General features: G+C 38.1%; 1 protein-coding gene across 2 annotated transcripts in view; it reads left to right on the top strand.

The window, feature by feature from the left end:
• Positions 1–15,377, top strand: part of AFF4 (ALF transcription elongation factor 4) — a 96,096-nt gene extending 80,719 nt beyond the window's left edge. The window contains exons 14-22 of one of the 2 annotated variants that reach the window (XR_013336163.1): positions 1,386–1,480; positions 2,100–2,163; positions 2,288–2,424; positions 2,684–2,755; positions 3,926–4,019; positions 4,828–4,871; positions 6,068–6,288; positions 9,574–10,363; positions 12,931–15,377. Coding sequence is in view for 1 of the 2 variants with exons in the window: in XM_077768617.1 (XP_077624743.1) it covers positions 1,386–1,480; positions 2,100–2,163; positions 2,288–2,424; positions 2,684–2,755; positions 3,926–4,019; positions 4,828–4,871; positions 6,068–6,288; positions 9,574–9,701 (855 nt within the window). In the remaining variant the exon portion in view is untranslated. Of the gene's footprint in view, positions 1–1,385; positions 1,481–2,099; positions 2,164–2,287; positions 2,425–2,683; positions 2,756–3,925; positions 4,020–4,827; positions 4,872–6,067; positions 6,289–9,573 lie in introns of both variants that reach the window. The other variant, XM_077768617.1, reaches the window with a different exon arrangement.

The raw sequence follows: 15,377 nt of genomic DNA, 5'->3' as shown, positions 1-15,377 counted from the left end.
ACTTTTTATATAAGGAAAGTATATTAAAATACCTAGAAAGTTTTTAAATTCATTTTTAGCAATAACTTCAGTTTTCCTTCAGTAAATCTAAACATAAGCACTGTGGAAGTACTTTCAAAACAGAGGGAAGGCTGTTCTTGTAATGTTACATTCCAACATAATATGCAGGAAGCCAGTTCATAAACATGTAAACTTTACCATGAAGAGCTTAGTATTTTCTCAAATCTCAGGATTTTTATTGTCATTCTTTGAGGTGGGTGCATGCTGTACTGGGTAAAACTGAAAAGTTGTTACCGTTTAAGAAAAGAAAAGAAATGGTTACATGGTTCATTTTCAGTAGATTTTTAAGTAAAAGAGTAAAATTTATTTTAATTGGGTTTACTGATGTTGAAACATTCATGTATTTGTAGTATAAATTCTACTTATTTATCTACTTATTAACTTACTATGTTTTATTATGGAAAAATGTGTATAGGGAAGTAGTTCGAAAGACAGGATCGAAGTCCCCTTATAAAGGGCTATGTTAATAGGAGGTAAGAAGGCTAGACTTTTAAAATGTGACAGCCTCAGGGGCACCTGGTGGCTCAGTTGTTTAAGTGTCTTACTCTTGATTTCAACTCAGGTCATGATCTCAGGATCGTGATTTTGATCCCTGCATCTGGCTCCTCACTGACAGTACAGAGAGCCTGCTTGGGATTCTCTGTCTCCCCGTCTGTCTGCCCCTCCCCTGCTCACACGTGCTCGCTCTCTCTCAAAATATAACTAAAATAAACATGAAGGGAAAAAAAGACTCTTAAAAATAGATAAAATGTGACAGATCTGGATTTGATCATCCAAATTCCAGGAATGCCACTTAAAAGCTGTTTGACCTTGGGTGAGTTACCCTCCTCGCCTCTGCTTTTTGTTTTGTCCCAGTAGCAGTACGCATTTCATAGGGTTGTTGAAGCCTTAATGACTGGGCTCAGTACTTCGTGCCTGGTAAGTAGTAAGCACATAGTTAATGTTCGGTATTATTATTGCTGTTTCATCGACCAGTAATCATCAGTAAATTTTGTCTTAAGCAGTACTGCTATTTTGATAGTAGATTTGTGTTTTCCTTATGTTTTAACAAGTGCCCAGTTCAGTCAGTGCCTGGTACATCATAGTAGACTTTGCTATTAAAATGAATGTTTTGGTGATATAAAGTGGACCCATTCTGTTAAAAAGGACTTTTACATTCTGAAATTGAAAATTTTTATAACAGGGAAATTAATTACTGATGGCAGTGGAATTTTTTAGTCCTTTTTACTAGTGGCTCAAGAAGTACTTCCAATTTAACTTTAATCACCTCAGAATTTTCAACATACGCATTTTTTAAACATTATTTTTTTTTTTTTTTTGGTCAGGAAAAGGCTCCAAATAGCTCCTCGAACTGTCCTTCGTCTACACCAACTCCTGATGCCTCTAAGCCTCGGAGAACAAAGCTTGCCTTTGATGACAGGTAAGATCAATGTTTTTTATGCTTTGGAGAAATCATTCCAGTCAGCATGTAAGAAACTTGTTTAAATTCCTATTAGTGACCAGAAGAATTCATACTTGTGTTGTGATCCACAGAACATTTAGATTTTAATTTGAAAGGCATCCACTAGTCCGTGTGTTGCTCTTTCACTTTAACTCCATGACTCCTAGGGTACGTGAGTGATGGATCTTCAGGTAGAACCTGACAGCTGCTGGTACCAGTATTTAAAATGAAGCCTTTCTTAAATGAGGAGGAGCAGTGTTGGGTTTTTTTCCCTCCATTTTGATAAAAGGTTATTTTTCTGACTCACATTCTATTTATTCTAAATCTTTCCAACAACTTGGGTAAATTAGTATCTAATACTAGGGAGCTTGATTTCTGTTTTCCTAAGTAGAAAATTTGCCATGAGTTGGCTAAAACGATTTATGGTCTTTAACCCAACAAACAGATTTGTTAGAAAAAACTGAAGTGAATGTTTAGTAGTAGGTCATGTTCTTTACTTGAGGACACAAAAACTGAGGGATGCTAGAAACTAAAAGTGAAAAGTATTATCTTACGAAGATACTTACCGTTTCATTTACTATGAAAATGTACATTGCAGAAATTATTCAGCAGACCATTATTTACAAGAAGCAAAAAAGCTAAAGCACAATGCAGATGCATTGGTATGTAAACATTCTCACCTTTATTTATTTATTTATTTAATCGATTTAATTTAAATCTTCATTTGTTGTTTGCTTCCATAGTATATCAGTGTATTTCTCACCACCTTTATTCTGCTTTCTTCAGTCTGATAGGTTTGAGAAAGCTGTATACTATCTGGATGCTGTGGTATCTTTCATTGAATGTGGGAATGCATTAGAGAAAAATGCTCAGGAATCCAAATCCCCATTCCCTATGTATTCAGAGACAGTGGAGCTCATCAAGTAAGTGGGAAAATGTGCTACCATGTCATTGGCAATCGTATTTCTTTGGATCGTCTTGGAATGGGCTGCTGTAGCTGCATGTAGTATAGCTAAAGAGGATGCTTCATCCTTTATTGTGCTTACATATGGAGGACTAGATACTTCAGTGGGTATTTTTGCCTTTATTTGTTCGGTTCTAATGTTTTGAGGACCATGGAACTCAGTAGATAAAGGTGAAGTATTATGTTTTGTGTCATCTGTTTGTTGTTTTAACTCACAGGTACACAATGAAGCTTAAGAATTACTTGGCACCTGATGCTACAGCTGCAGATAAAAGGCTCACAGTACTTTGGTAGGTGTTGGGTTCCAGCCTTTGCTGGATGACAGGCGGTTCCAGAGTAAATTAGACTGTTTATGCCCTTCGGAAAGTTATCCTTGAATCCACCTTTCGTAACCCAGTCATAAGTCTATTCTCGATGGGTAAAGTAGAAAATAACTGAAAATTCCTACGGAAAGATTTTAGTTGTTGTCAGTCCCTGATCCATTGCCCTCCTGGAAAAGCCTTGATAGAGTAAGACTGAGTAGAGTTCTCCTAGTGTCACATCGCCCCTTTTCCAGGCACTTGTTTTGGTATCGTCTCTTGTTATTGTTATATCCTATACCTTTCCTTAGGGAGCAAATGTTTAGCATGCTCAGAATAAAGAATGTGGCTTGTTGGCTTGATCCTAGGGAGATATTATCAATTCGTTTGTTAAAAGCATTTACTTTACTGGGCACTGGATTTAACAGCTAGGAATGTAGTGTGGATAAACTGTGGTACAGTCTTCTTTGTTGTGGAGTCTAGTGTCTAGTGGGTGAGGAGATGGAAATTAGTCAGATAATCACACAAGTATATGAATTCAGTACTTTGAAAGAAAAGTATATATAAGAGAGTAGGGTTTAGGTAGGGACAGCTGGTCTTCAGGTAGAGGGGACATGTGCAAGAGCTGGGTGGTGGGAGGAAACAGGAAACTATCGAGGAACTAAAAAGACCAGTGAGAAGTGAAAGTGACTGGAGAGGTAGGAAGTGGTGACCGCGCAGGGCTTCAGTCAGCCATAGTAAAGCTTACTTGCGTTACTGCAGAGTTGTACTATACATAGTGGAGTTTCCTGGTTTTGGTTGTTTAGTATGAGATATTTATAATTTGATCTAGAGATTCTGCTCCTCAGTGATTTTTTTTTTTTTTTTAATGCATGTGTCATAATGACATGTTGGTATCTCATGGGTGAGGTTTTGATTTTTGAATGTCAGCAAACAGAAGACTAGTCCTTGGTCTCGTCCCCTGCTTAGGCTGTGTACCACAGGATGTGTACCATAAGAGCACATCTTCCAATTTTGCCTGAGGGTCAGTGTCATTGACCTTGTGCCAAGGTCTCTTCACATGAGCCCGTCCTGTGCTCTTGCACCATGCAAAAGTTGTTTGTGCAGATACAGCCAGAGTCTGCTGTGCTGGTAAATAAGCTGCCCTTTTCCATTGGCCAGCCTGCGATGCCAGTCTTTGCTGTACCTGAGGCTGTTCAAACTGAAGAAGGAAAATGCTCTGAAGTACTCAAAGACACTGACAGAGCACCTGAAGGTAAGTGTGAGAAAGAGGATGGTCCGTATCCTAGGAGACCAAATTTGTAAAGACTGCTCTCCCGGCCCCAGAAGTGCCTTCATGTTTTGCCTGCCACAGTAAGGAACTACTTCTTGTTGGCGAACTTGCAAATAGGTTTGGGATTTCTTAGGAAGCTTTCAAATGTACATATATCTGATTGTAGAACCTGTGTAGCCATAGGTGTAGCCCTTACTAACAGTTCAGTAGATGTAGCCTCTTTTTATCGTGAAGCCTCATTTATGCTTTGCAAATGGTCTTCTGTTTTACTGCCACCCTTCCTTACACTGTTTTATTAGTTTCCTAAACTGTCTATGTTTTTTCCTGACAGCACCACATAAATCTTCCTAAAATCCTGCCCTGGTTCTTAATTGGAACCCTTCAGTAGCTTACTTTTGCTTACAAGCTCAGGTCCAAGCTTCTTTCCCTGACCTCAGAGCCGTCTTTCTCTTGTTCCTTATCTAAACCTCTGCTCTAGAGAAACTGTGTGGGTCACATCCATTCACTTTCTTGCAGCCTTTGCGCATAGCATGACTCACCTCTTCTCGGTCTGTCTGCGTGTTACTCTCTTAAGTCTTACAGAACCCCCAGCTCTCCACTAATTAGTGTCTTTGTGTTGCACATTTATATACACATACATTCTCTCTCTCTCTCTCTTGCTCTTACATTTTAGGTTCTTAAATTTGTAAAGATTCTTAATGTCAGTTCTGGCCCAGTGCTTTTGAGTATATGTAGTACTTCAGAAGTAGTGGGGTTTTTTTTTAATTAATTACATTTTATTTTTTCACAGAATTCTTATAATAATTCTCAAGCACCATCACCTGGCTTGGGAAGGTAGGTAAATTTTATTCTATAATGTATTTTTTGTGACAAAATTATTTATTTTTGTGTAAAAGTAAAATAGGTAGGGTCTAATTTCCAAAAATGGAAAGATGACAATTTTTTTAAAAAAAATTATATCTCTAATCAAGTATTTCTTAAAGTTTTCATTTTTCTGTTTATTTTTTACTAAGTTGAAACTATGGTAATGAACATAATCTTAGAAAGAGTAGAGAGAGGATATTTCACCCAGAGAAATCTGAGTTTTTTAACAGCACCTCAGTCCTTCTCATAGTTTAATTTTTACAGCTGTTTGGGTTTTTATCACGGTGGGATAATCGTGGCTTTTCGTCCTTCCCCATGTGACCCCCCAAAGGAGGAAAATTGCCATGAAAGCTTTTTTGTGTGTACATTTTCTACTCAGTTATTATTATTATGTTAACTGACTTTGTGTCTTTTCCTTTGTGTATTTTCTTAATCAGATTTCTAGTGCTAAAAGTGAAGATAAAAATATTCTTAACAAATAGCTTTTCCTCTACCCCACCCCCAACTTTTGTTTGATTTCCCTGTATTTTATTTTATTTATTTATTTATTAATGTCTTTGGCATTTCCACAAATTTTAGTACTGCTGAAACGAACCTGTCAGAGTTCAACATGTGTTTCCTAAGAAATATTTAATCGACAGGAAGCTTGAGATAATTGCAGTTGATTGAGAAATCTGTACCTCTTTGTCAGCTTTGAATAACTTGGTTAAACTAGGAAAATACCTACAATAATGGAGTTCAAAATAAGATGTTCCTGTCTCGTACCACAATTTTCTTGTGTTAAATGGCAAATTCCACCCAACTTTCTGTAAAAACAACTTGAAAAGTACCTGTTACGTGCCAGGATAGATGTGTTGAGCTGGGAGTGAGGTGATCTAACTCCTAAGTCTTTGAACTGCTCCTAGCAAGGTATGTGGCTTTCTCCATTCTTTCCCACCAAAAGGTGTGATTTAATATTTATTGTGTTTATTAAAACAAAGAGTCTAGATAATTAGGGGATTTAGTGAGCTAAGTATTTAGAAGAAATTGTACTTCTCTGGGAACTCTTCTAGTTTCAAAGAATCTTTAAATTTTAAAAGCTCTCATGGAAGAAGAGCCAGTAGAATGCTGCTTTCACCGCACGCACTGTTTTCACACTAGTAAGCTCCCTGTTTCTGTGTGTGTAGCAAAGCTGTTGGGATGCCTTCCCCTGTATCTCCAAAGCTGTCGCCGGGCAATTCAGGAAATTACTCTTCTGGGGCCAGTAGCGCTTCAGCAAGTGGTTCTTCAGTGACCATTCCACAAAGGATCCACCAGATGGCAGCCAGCTACGTTCAGGTCACGTCCAACTTCCTCTATGCCACCGAAATTTGGGACCAAGCTGAGCAGCTTTCCAAAGAGCAAAAAGGTAAGAAGGTTTCTGGAGAAACTTTGAAGGATGAAATTGTCAAAAAGAGCTTTTGTGATCCAGTTAAATAAGCGTCTGATCTGCATTTAGTTTACTGTGCAGTCTAGTGATGATAATGACCGTTGCTTATCAGTCATACTGAATGTATGAAAAAATACCTTTCACTGTACTGGTGACACAGACTAAACTAAAAGCAGGTTTTGGTCTAAGACACCTTTGTTCTGGCATGTTAAGGACAGCTCCAGTTATAAAAGTAATAAAATGTATGTTCTACTCTAGGATGAGTGACAGTAAATTTGACTTGGGCATCGGGTTACATGCAGACATTTTGTACATGGGGGATGTTTAATATATAAGCAAGCACATTTAGGGGCTCCTGGCTGGCTCAGTCAGAGGAGTATGTGACTCTTGGTCCTTGGGGTCATGAGTTTGAGTCCCATGCTGGGTGTAGAGATTACTAAAAGAAAAATAAATAAAACTTTAAAAAAAAAAAGGCACGTTCATATTGGATTTTTAGGTCTGTTGAAAAACTTACATGGTAAAAGAGACTACAAAATAAATCATTTTGTGACATTATTCAGTTGTAGGTTATTTGAGACTTTGTACCTTATGTTTGTTATGTCTCAAACTAAGAACATTGAGAGTTATAACATGTTTAAAGATCCTAGGGAAGAATCTCTATATTGTGCCCTGAAATTAATATAACAGTGCTATGTTAACTATACTGGATTTTAAATTTAAAAAATAATAAAATCCTAGGGAAAAGTACTGTATAAACACCCCATCGTATTTTCATAGTTGTTAATTAGCAAATCTGGCAAGTGTGGCCACTATTCAGGTAGATCCTTTGTAGACAAACACTCCATCAGTCAGTCAAGTGTCCTTTTGTCACAGCGACTTAAATATTTGTTATATAAATCAGATGAAGACGAACACCTCCTATCCCTAAAGAGGGATAGTAGTAAGGGAAAGGTAGAAGAGGAACCCCAGCATCTAGCATTAAGTAGTGTTTCTGAAAACCTAATTTTTTCTTAAAATTTTAAATGTTGTCAGTGCTGCTCAGGAAAGGTGACAAAGGCAAAATTCTTATTAAGTCACTCCTGCTTTACTTTATATCTTTCTCCCTGATAACAGTTTTCCGGCTTCATTTTTCCTTTTTGAAATCTTTCTTCTTTCATTTTTACTTTTTTGCTTGGTACTTTTCAAATGTTGACTGAAGGAAAGATAATGATATCATGAACCCCTGTACACCTTGCACTTAACTTCAGCAGCACAGTATTTTGCTATTCTTACTGCATCTCTCTCTCTTTCTGACTCTTGCTTTTCTTTGCCCCTGGAGTATTTTAAAGCAAAAACCAGATGTTATAATATTTCACCCCAACGTACTTTGGTGTATGCATCCTTGAGTGATAAGGACTTTTCAAAAATATGATCACCGTGCCTTTAACACAGTCACCAGAATTAATAGTAATTCCTTTCTGTCACCTAATGCCTAATCTATCATCCAGTTTCCCTGTTGTTGCAAATATGCTTTTTTTTTTTTTAACAGTTTTGTTTGTTTCCAGCAGAATCCAAACATTCATTGATCAGTCTCTCTCCTCCATTTTTTGATGTTTTGGGGGGTGGGGCACTCTGCCATTTCTATTGAAGAGAAAAGAACTCATTCTGGATTTGACTGTTTCCTTCCTCATGGTATCCTTTAACTTATTCCTCTATCCCCCTTATTTCCTTCATACTGATTAGTTACCTCTTGAGACTCGATTAGATTCAGGTTCATTATTTTAGATAATATTTCATAGGTGGTACTCTTTATTTCCCTTTATATCATATTATGAAGCATGTAATTAATGGTTATCTCTTATTTAGTGATATGAGGATTTGACCTTTGATTAAATTCAGGTGATTTTAGCCTGACTCAGTTTGCTCTAAGATTCCCTATTAAACTCTAACTTTTTTTTTTTAATGTTTATTGATTTTTGAGAGAGAGAGACAGAGTGAGAGTGGGGGTAGGGCAGGGAGAGACGGAGACACAGAAACGGAAGTAGGCTCCAGGCTCTGAGTTGTCAGTTCAGGGCCCGACTCAGCGCTCAGACTCACAAATTGTGAGATCATGACCTGAGCTGAAGTCGGATGCTTAACCGACTGAGCCACCCCTTAAACTTTAACTTCTGTTTTAACATCCGTTGATGGTCATTACCTATATCCATTATTCCACTTAGGAAATAGGAATTGGTCTTCTGATATTCCTTCTGCATTTTTTAGGTGGCATTCTATAAAGAAGACCTTTTTCTCCTCACTGTTTGATTGTGTCTTACATTGTTTGAGTAGGGTCAAGGTCTTCATCATGAGAATGACCCCATTTTCTGTGCATCTTTACCATCTGAGTCCTACATCCCTCTCTGTCTTCTCCCAAATTTGCATCAAGATCAGATGTTAGGATACTTTCATTCCCTCCTCCTCTGCACCCACCTCACATGCATATCAACATGTATTTGTTCACATAGGAAGAATCTTTTCATTTCCATCTCTTACTTTTTTTTTTTTTAATGTTTATTTATTTTGGAGAGAGAGAGAGCACATAAATAGGGGAGGGACAGAGAGAGGGAATTACAGAATTTGAAGCAAGCTCCAGGCTCTGAGCTGTCAACACGGAGCCTGCTGTGGGACTCGAACTCATGAACTGTGAGATCATGACTTGAGCTGAAGTTGGATGCTCAGCCAGCTGAGCCACCCAGGTGCCCTTATCCCTTATGTTTTTAAACCATACTGTCTGAAACATGGGATTTAGTTTATCAGTGTTGCAGGGTATGTGATTGTAGCAGAAAGTTTGGATACAGGCTGTCCTGAATGTCTAACCTCAGAGGAGCCCTTTTGGGGAAACATGCATAAACATCGTCCTTTTTTGCACCACTTTCTTCTTATACAAAAACAATAAATAGAGACCGTTCTGAGTACATTGTAGCACTAGGTCTCCATTTTATTAATGTATACTGCAAATTAGCAATTAATAATATCCATTAGTGGAATTCTGCTTTTAAGTCTAACACTTAATTCCTAAGCATACAGTTCTGTGAATCGTTTCATGACTTAGGGAAAATAATATAACTTGAAAGACTGAGACTATGGGATGGGTTGTTCTAAAATGTGAATAGTCATCATTTTAGTGCAGAAGGGGATCATTTTTTGACTTCATATGAATACTGCTTTATAGTCTAGATTCAAACTTTTAAAGCAATGATTCAGGAGAGTGTGTGTATCATTGAATGACTGTTTTTGGTTTTCTAGAATTCTTTGCTGAACTGGATAAAGTAATGGGCCCTCTCATCTTTAATGCGAGCATCATGACAGACCTGGTTCGATACACCCGGCAGGGACTGCACTGGCTTCGCCAAGATGCCAAGTTGATATCTTGAACTGAACACATTCTCGTTGCCTCTGATTTTCTCCACAACACTGTGTCACATCACGAAGGAAAACTGCCATAACATGCCACCTAGTCGACACTAAGAATGAGGAATGGTTTTTTCCTCCCCGGTTCATGTGTTGTTATTTATAACCCAAAGCCATGATGTCAGTTGACCCCTTTAATATTCCCAATATGAAAAATTATTTAAATGTTTTTAAATCTGCAGCACATTGCTAGGACAGTTTCGGTGATCTGTAATAAGATTGAAAATCCAGTTGCAATTCATAACTAATCAATTGAAATTCTATTTATTTTAATTTTTTTTAAGTTCCCAGATTGGGGCTAGTGTAAAACTTAGTTATTTCTGCCTATGAATTCACTCTGTTAAAAATTTAGCATAAATTTAATGTAGGCATTTTTATTTATATACTTTTGGGAGCTTTGTTACCTAATGTCTTTTTGTGGTAGCTCTTCTAAGAGTTAGAGTTGGTTCATCTAAAATGTGGACATGTTCTTTCTGTACCTACTACCTGATATTATTTTAAATCTTAACTACAATTTTATTGCAGAACTTATACTTAGTATTAAGGATATTCTTCTACACATGAAAATCATTTAACTATGAGAAGATGACATTCTCCAGAGAGAAGATGAAATGTGTCTGATTCGGTATGCATTACTTCAGGAACTGTGAATGTGTGTGAATAACACTATAGCAATCATAAGGTGACTATAGCTTGCATTTAATGCATTACAAAAGAGGGCAGGCAAACTTTCTAGGAGATGGATATCGTGTGAAGGGTGTCACAAAAGACAATCTTGAACTTCATGGATTTTGCTAAAACCATGTGTTCTTTTTTGTTGCTAATAATTTGACTGTTAATCGAAACAGAGCTAGTTTCTGAGGAACAAACGATGATCCAGCTCCCGGGGATTGCTGCCTAGGTCTCTTTCGGTGAGGATGTCTGAAGGGTTAAATCTCTCTTCAGAATTCTTACTTGTAAAATGTTTCTGCCACACTAGATTGTGGGGCTCTCACGGGAGCACGCAGTGACTGATGCAGGAGTGGGCCGGAGCTTTGCTGTGTGTGCTTTTGCCGTACAAAGTGCAGTTATGATGCCTGAGGTAGAGATGACATTCTCCTTTTAAACTTGTCTTGTATTGACTCCCTTTGTATTATGAGGGCCCCCTCACCAATGACTTGTGTTTCCGATGGGATCAGAAAATTCACACTAGAAAAGTATCTAATTAGGTTCAATGTTAGCTCTCTTGGGAAGGGGAGGGGAGCAGGGGTAGAGCTTCAGAAGCCAGGTCTGTTAGAGTTGTGTATCACAGTACCTTTCCCTGTGAGGTGCATGTAGGCGTCAAAAGTAAGAAACGTACCGTCTGTCATGCCCCTATCGTGTGCCCCTATCATGTCTGGTGTGCCTTAAATCTTACCTTTGAATGAAATCTTTATGGATTGTTTACAGATGAAGTTTTACACTAGGACCAGATCACCCACGTGGTTGGTCTTCAGCAGTAATAATGTTAAATTCTCTTTTCTTTTAATCTTCCTTTAGGGTCACATAAAGATGAGTGATGTCAGAAAAGCTAACGCTTTGGTACATGACTTTGTCTAACCTGTTGGGTGATGCTGCTTCAAAAAATAGTTTATCCTTTTCCCCATTCCAAAAATGAATCCATCCAATCAGCAAAAAGGATTGCCCTTCTCTTTAGAGATGATTCTAAGGTTTGAAGCGGGAAAGAAGGGATGGAAAATCTCCCAAGCCCAGTGGTGCGGTGAATCCTCTGTGTTTGAGTCTTCTTTACACTCATTTCTGCAGCTAGTGAACCTTCATTGTCCTGTGGCTTCAAATGTACAGAGCGTTTTAACTGTTTTGTACCTCAGGTTGTTTTTGCATGTCACTGAAGATTGGAATCTAGAAATTTTGTTGAATTTAACCTTTTTCCCTTAGAGAAATTGCCTCTGAGATCTTTCTAACTTCATCTTAGTATGTTTTAGGAGCAGTTTTCTTTAAGAGGACGACTTCTCAGTGATCTAGGGTAGTTATTGAGAAGCTCAGCCCTGTTAAGCAAGTAGTTGTATGTCCTGTCCTTCTCTGATAGCTCTTACTCCGATTCTTTAATTTGCAGTGATGTCTTAGAAATGGACAAAGTGTCCTCTGAGCTTTTTATACTTTTCAGCAACAGCAGCCAGCAGGGTACCTCTGTATTCCAGTGTGTTCTAATCTCTTGTGTGTCCTGAAAGGCAGCGGGAGTATTTCTCGGGTCACACTGATCTTTGGTTAAAATATAGTTTCCTGCATGTTTTACGGTGCTGCTCTAAGTTAATTCTCTCTCTAAAACTGTTCATTCTTAAAAGAATGAATTTTTTAAGCTTTTCATCATGGATCGATTTTCCCACCAGGTGGTAATGGGCAGTGGATCAAAATCATATCCTGAATTATTGAATTTTTAATGTAATAGTCTGTGGAAACACCACTCCCTTCCCTCTGTGTCCATCTCCTCCAAAGTTGTCTGTGTCTCCATCCACTCCAGCATAGACTTTGGACTCCTTTATAGGCCACCGTTCCTCCTTACTCAGTAGGTGTCTTCACTGTTCTCTAACCATTTAAACCTGAATTTGACAAGTGGCTAAAAACTTACTTCATCTGAGACTTGTACTTAATATATAGTTAATTACAGAAGTAGCAACTATTAAAAAAAAACTCTGCTGACTGCTCTTTAAGACCACACTTGTATGGCAGGAGGCAGCAGCCTATACCACTGGACTCTTCACAGGCAGCCAGTGAACAGTGGATGAAGTTGTCACATGGTAGTTTGGCTCGGCCCTGCCTGGGCAGGGCTGTGGGGAGCACTCTCCTCCAAGTGATTCAAACTTCCACAGTCCAGTCTGGGGCCAGTCTGGCTGGGAAGCATTCAGCCCATTTCTTGCCTCAGGGCCACCTTTTCCCGGGCAAGTACCAAGAACTTACTTTATAAGAGATGAGTACTTCAGATCAATCTTCAGCTGTAGTTGCTGAAGAGTGGAGAAGCTTGACCAGCACTCAAATTTGATTGGCCAGCATAAAAGCAGTGTAATTTGTGCGTGTGCCCACACGTGCCTGTGCTCCGGGTAGCTCTCACACCCGTGGGCCCGTAGGCACCTGGGCTGCGCTTTGCGTTCACTTGTGGCTTTATTAGATTCACTGTTGTTGTTGTTTTTAATTGTTGTTTGTTCCTTTTTCTTAAAGAAAGGTTGAAGCAGCTAGATCAGACAAGCATCATTTTGTACTTAATGACAGAAACTTTGGGGAATTACATTCACTGAGCGAGCTTGCATTGTGAAGCAAGAGCCTGCAAAAGGCACCTGTTCTACAAGAAGGTTCTGGTTCTGGAGGCTGGCAGCATTCTGGAGTCTCAGAGCGGGGAGTGGTTGCTGCAGTCGGCGATGCCTGATTGTGCACAGGAGAGGTACGCTGTGTACTCTTCTAGGTGTGAAGGTACACAGCTTTGGATTTTAAAATTATGTACACATACACACTTTATATATATGTATGTATGTATGAAAACATGAAATTAGTTTGTCAAAAATGTGTGTGTTTAGTATTTTAGCTTAGTGCAACTATTTCCACATTATTTATTAAATTGATCTAAGACACTTTCTTGTTGACACCTTGAATATTAATGTTCAAGGGTGCAATGTGTATTCCTTTTAGATTGTTAAAGCTTAATTCTATGATTTGTAGTAAATTAACTTTGAGAATATATTTGAGCCCTTCTGTAGTATAATAGGGCTCTTACAGGGTGGGAAGGATTTTAATTTTCCAGTTGCTAATTGAAGAAATGGCCTCATTATATATTTTGAATTATTGGAGTTTGCCTCTGGGTCCCAGGAACATCTAATGGGAATGACTTGTTTTAGGTAGATTGTGATGATTTTTTTCTTTTAACCTAAGTAAATCGGGAAGCAAAGCATTTCACGTTCACGTAGACTCCTATAACTCCTATTCCCTGGTTACGTGGAACACACATTTCATTTCAATTTTCATGTATTAACATGTTGGAGAGGCAGACTTTTTTTCCCAATAATAAATAACATTGCACATCTAAGGTTGCTATTCAGTAAAATAAATAGAGATAGGTGTCAAATTATTTGGAATCTGTAGTGACAAGAGGCCAAGTGGGTCATGTTTTTTTGTGAACTTGTCTTTCACGTACTCCGTAATAGAGAAATTCAGTTTAGACACCAAGACCCGAGACCCAGGCTGGCAAGTGACAGAAGGTAGTTAGTAGTAGTAGGTAAAGCCCAGGCCGACTCTGTTCACTTGAACCGTATGGTTAATTAGAAAGAAGTCACTGTCTCTAGAAAAGCGATGGAAAAATACCTACATCTCTTCTTTTTGGTGGAATCTGGTTACAGAATATGGCATTAGAGTTAAGTCTAAACTGAGTCTTAGAGATCTGTAAGCATCCTAAAATAGCAGCCTACCATAATCGTCACATAATGAAGTTGACTTTCAGGATGTCAGCACTGACCTCTCCGTGCCACCATTGCTCAGCTAAGCAGAAATTGTCATTCTTAAAAAGAAACAAACAGAAAAGCTTTCTAAAAGAGCATGGAAAAAAAAGGCTCCCACCCAGAAATTCTAGTAATACGCAGTTTTTGACCTGTTACTGCTTCCACATGGGGTTTCTTTTCAGCTTTTAACCACTGGAATTTTCTCCCGGCTATGTTCCTCTCTGGAAAATATGTTTGGAAATGCTGCCTTTCAAATCAATGCCATGGTTATCCATATTGTTGAGTTTGTTGTTGCTGTTCCAGAAATGTCCCCTTTTTATAACTTTATGCACACACCTGGCAAATCATTGACATGAGCGTTCAACAGTACTGGGGTTTGGGGGGGTGGGGCGGGGCTCACCAACAGAGCTGGCCCAAATGGCATTGCCTGGAAAGGCACTACCTTTGAGGACCAGATGTGAGGTTGGTTAGCACGGTTATGAAAATTTCTGTCTAGCCTCCGTTTTAAATGGTTTTAAGAAATTTTGTATATGGAGGATGGAAATGCTTATATATTTATTGAATCCTTTTATCTTATTTGAAATTAAAGTTATTTGGTGAATAACGGTTTGATATTTGGGGAGGGTTTTGGAGGGGAAGGAACGCCGCTGATAAATTAAAAGCCTTGTTGATTTTGCAGAAAGGTACTGTTAGTGTCTGATAGGATGCCTTTGTTTTGTACATGATCCAGATCTTTGTTTTACATTTCTTTTATCCAAAATATTTAGGCATCTGACATTTTCAACCAAAATTTCAATTATATACTGTGATTTTTATTTGTTGCAATACATTAAAATTTCAGAGGTACTTTGGGGCTCAAAAGCTAGGATTTCTAAGTATGTGCATTTCACATAATAAAGCTGTTAATGGTGAGCAAAGTATTATATACTAACTAGATTTTTCCACATCTGTATAGTATATTATATGTATTTTGTGGTATTGAGATTATAGAAAGTTTAGAGTGTCAAACATGCGTTTAATGTGTATTTTTAAACAAATTTATGGCAATTAAAATATTTGGAGACAAGGGTATCACATTTCAATTTGTAAAGATCTTTTTAACTCTACTGTGTCATTAAGATGCTTTGTATAATGCCAAACCATAGCTGGAGAAACTAAGTTTAATAAATATCAAATAGA

This window comes from Crocuta crocuta, unplaced genomic scaffold (genome assembly GCF_008692635.1).
Source record: "Crocuta crocuta isolate KB4526 unplaced genomic scaffold, BGI_CrCroc_1.0 scaffold64, whole genome shotgun sequence".
NCBI lineage: Eukaryota > Metazoa > Chordata > Mammalia > Carnivora > Hyaenidae > Crocuta > Crocuta crocuta.
This window is presented reverse-complemented; position numbering and strand designations above follow the sequence as displayed.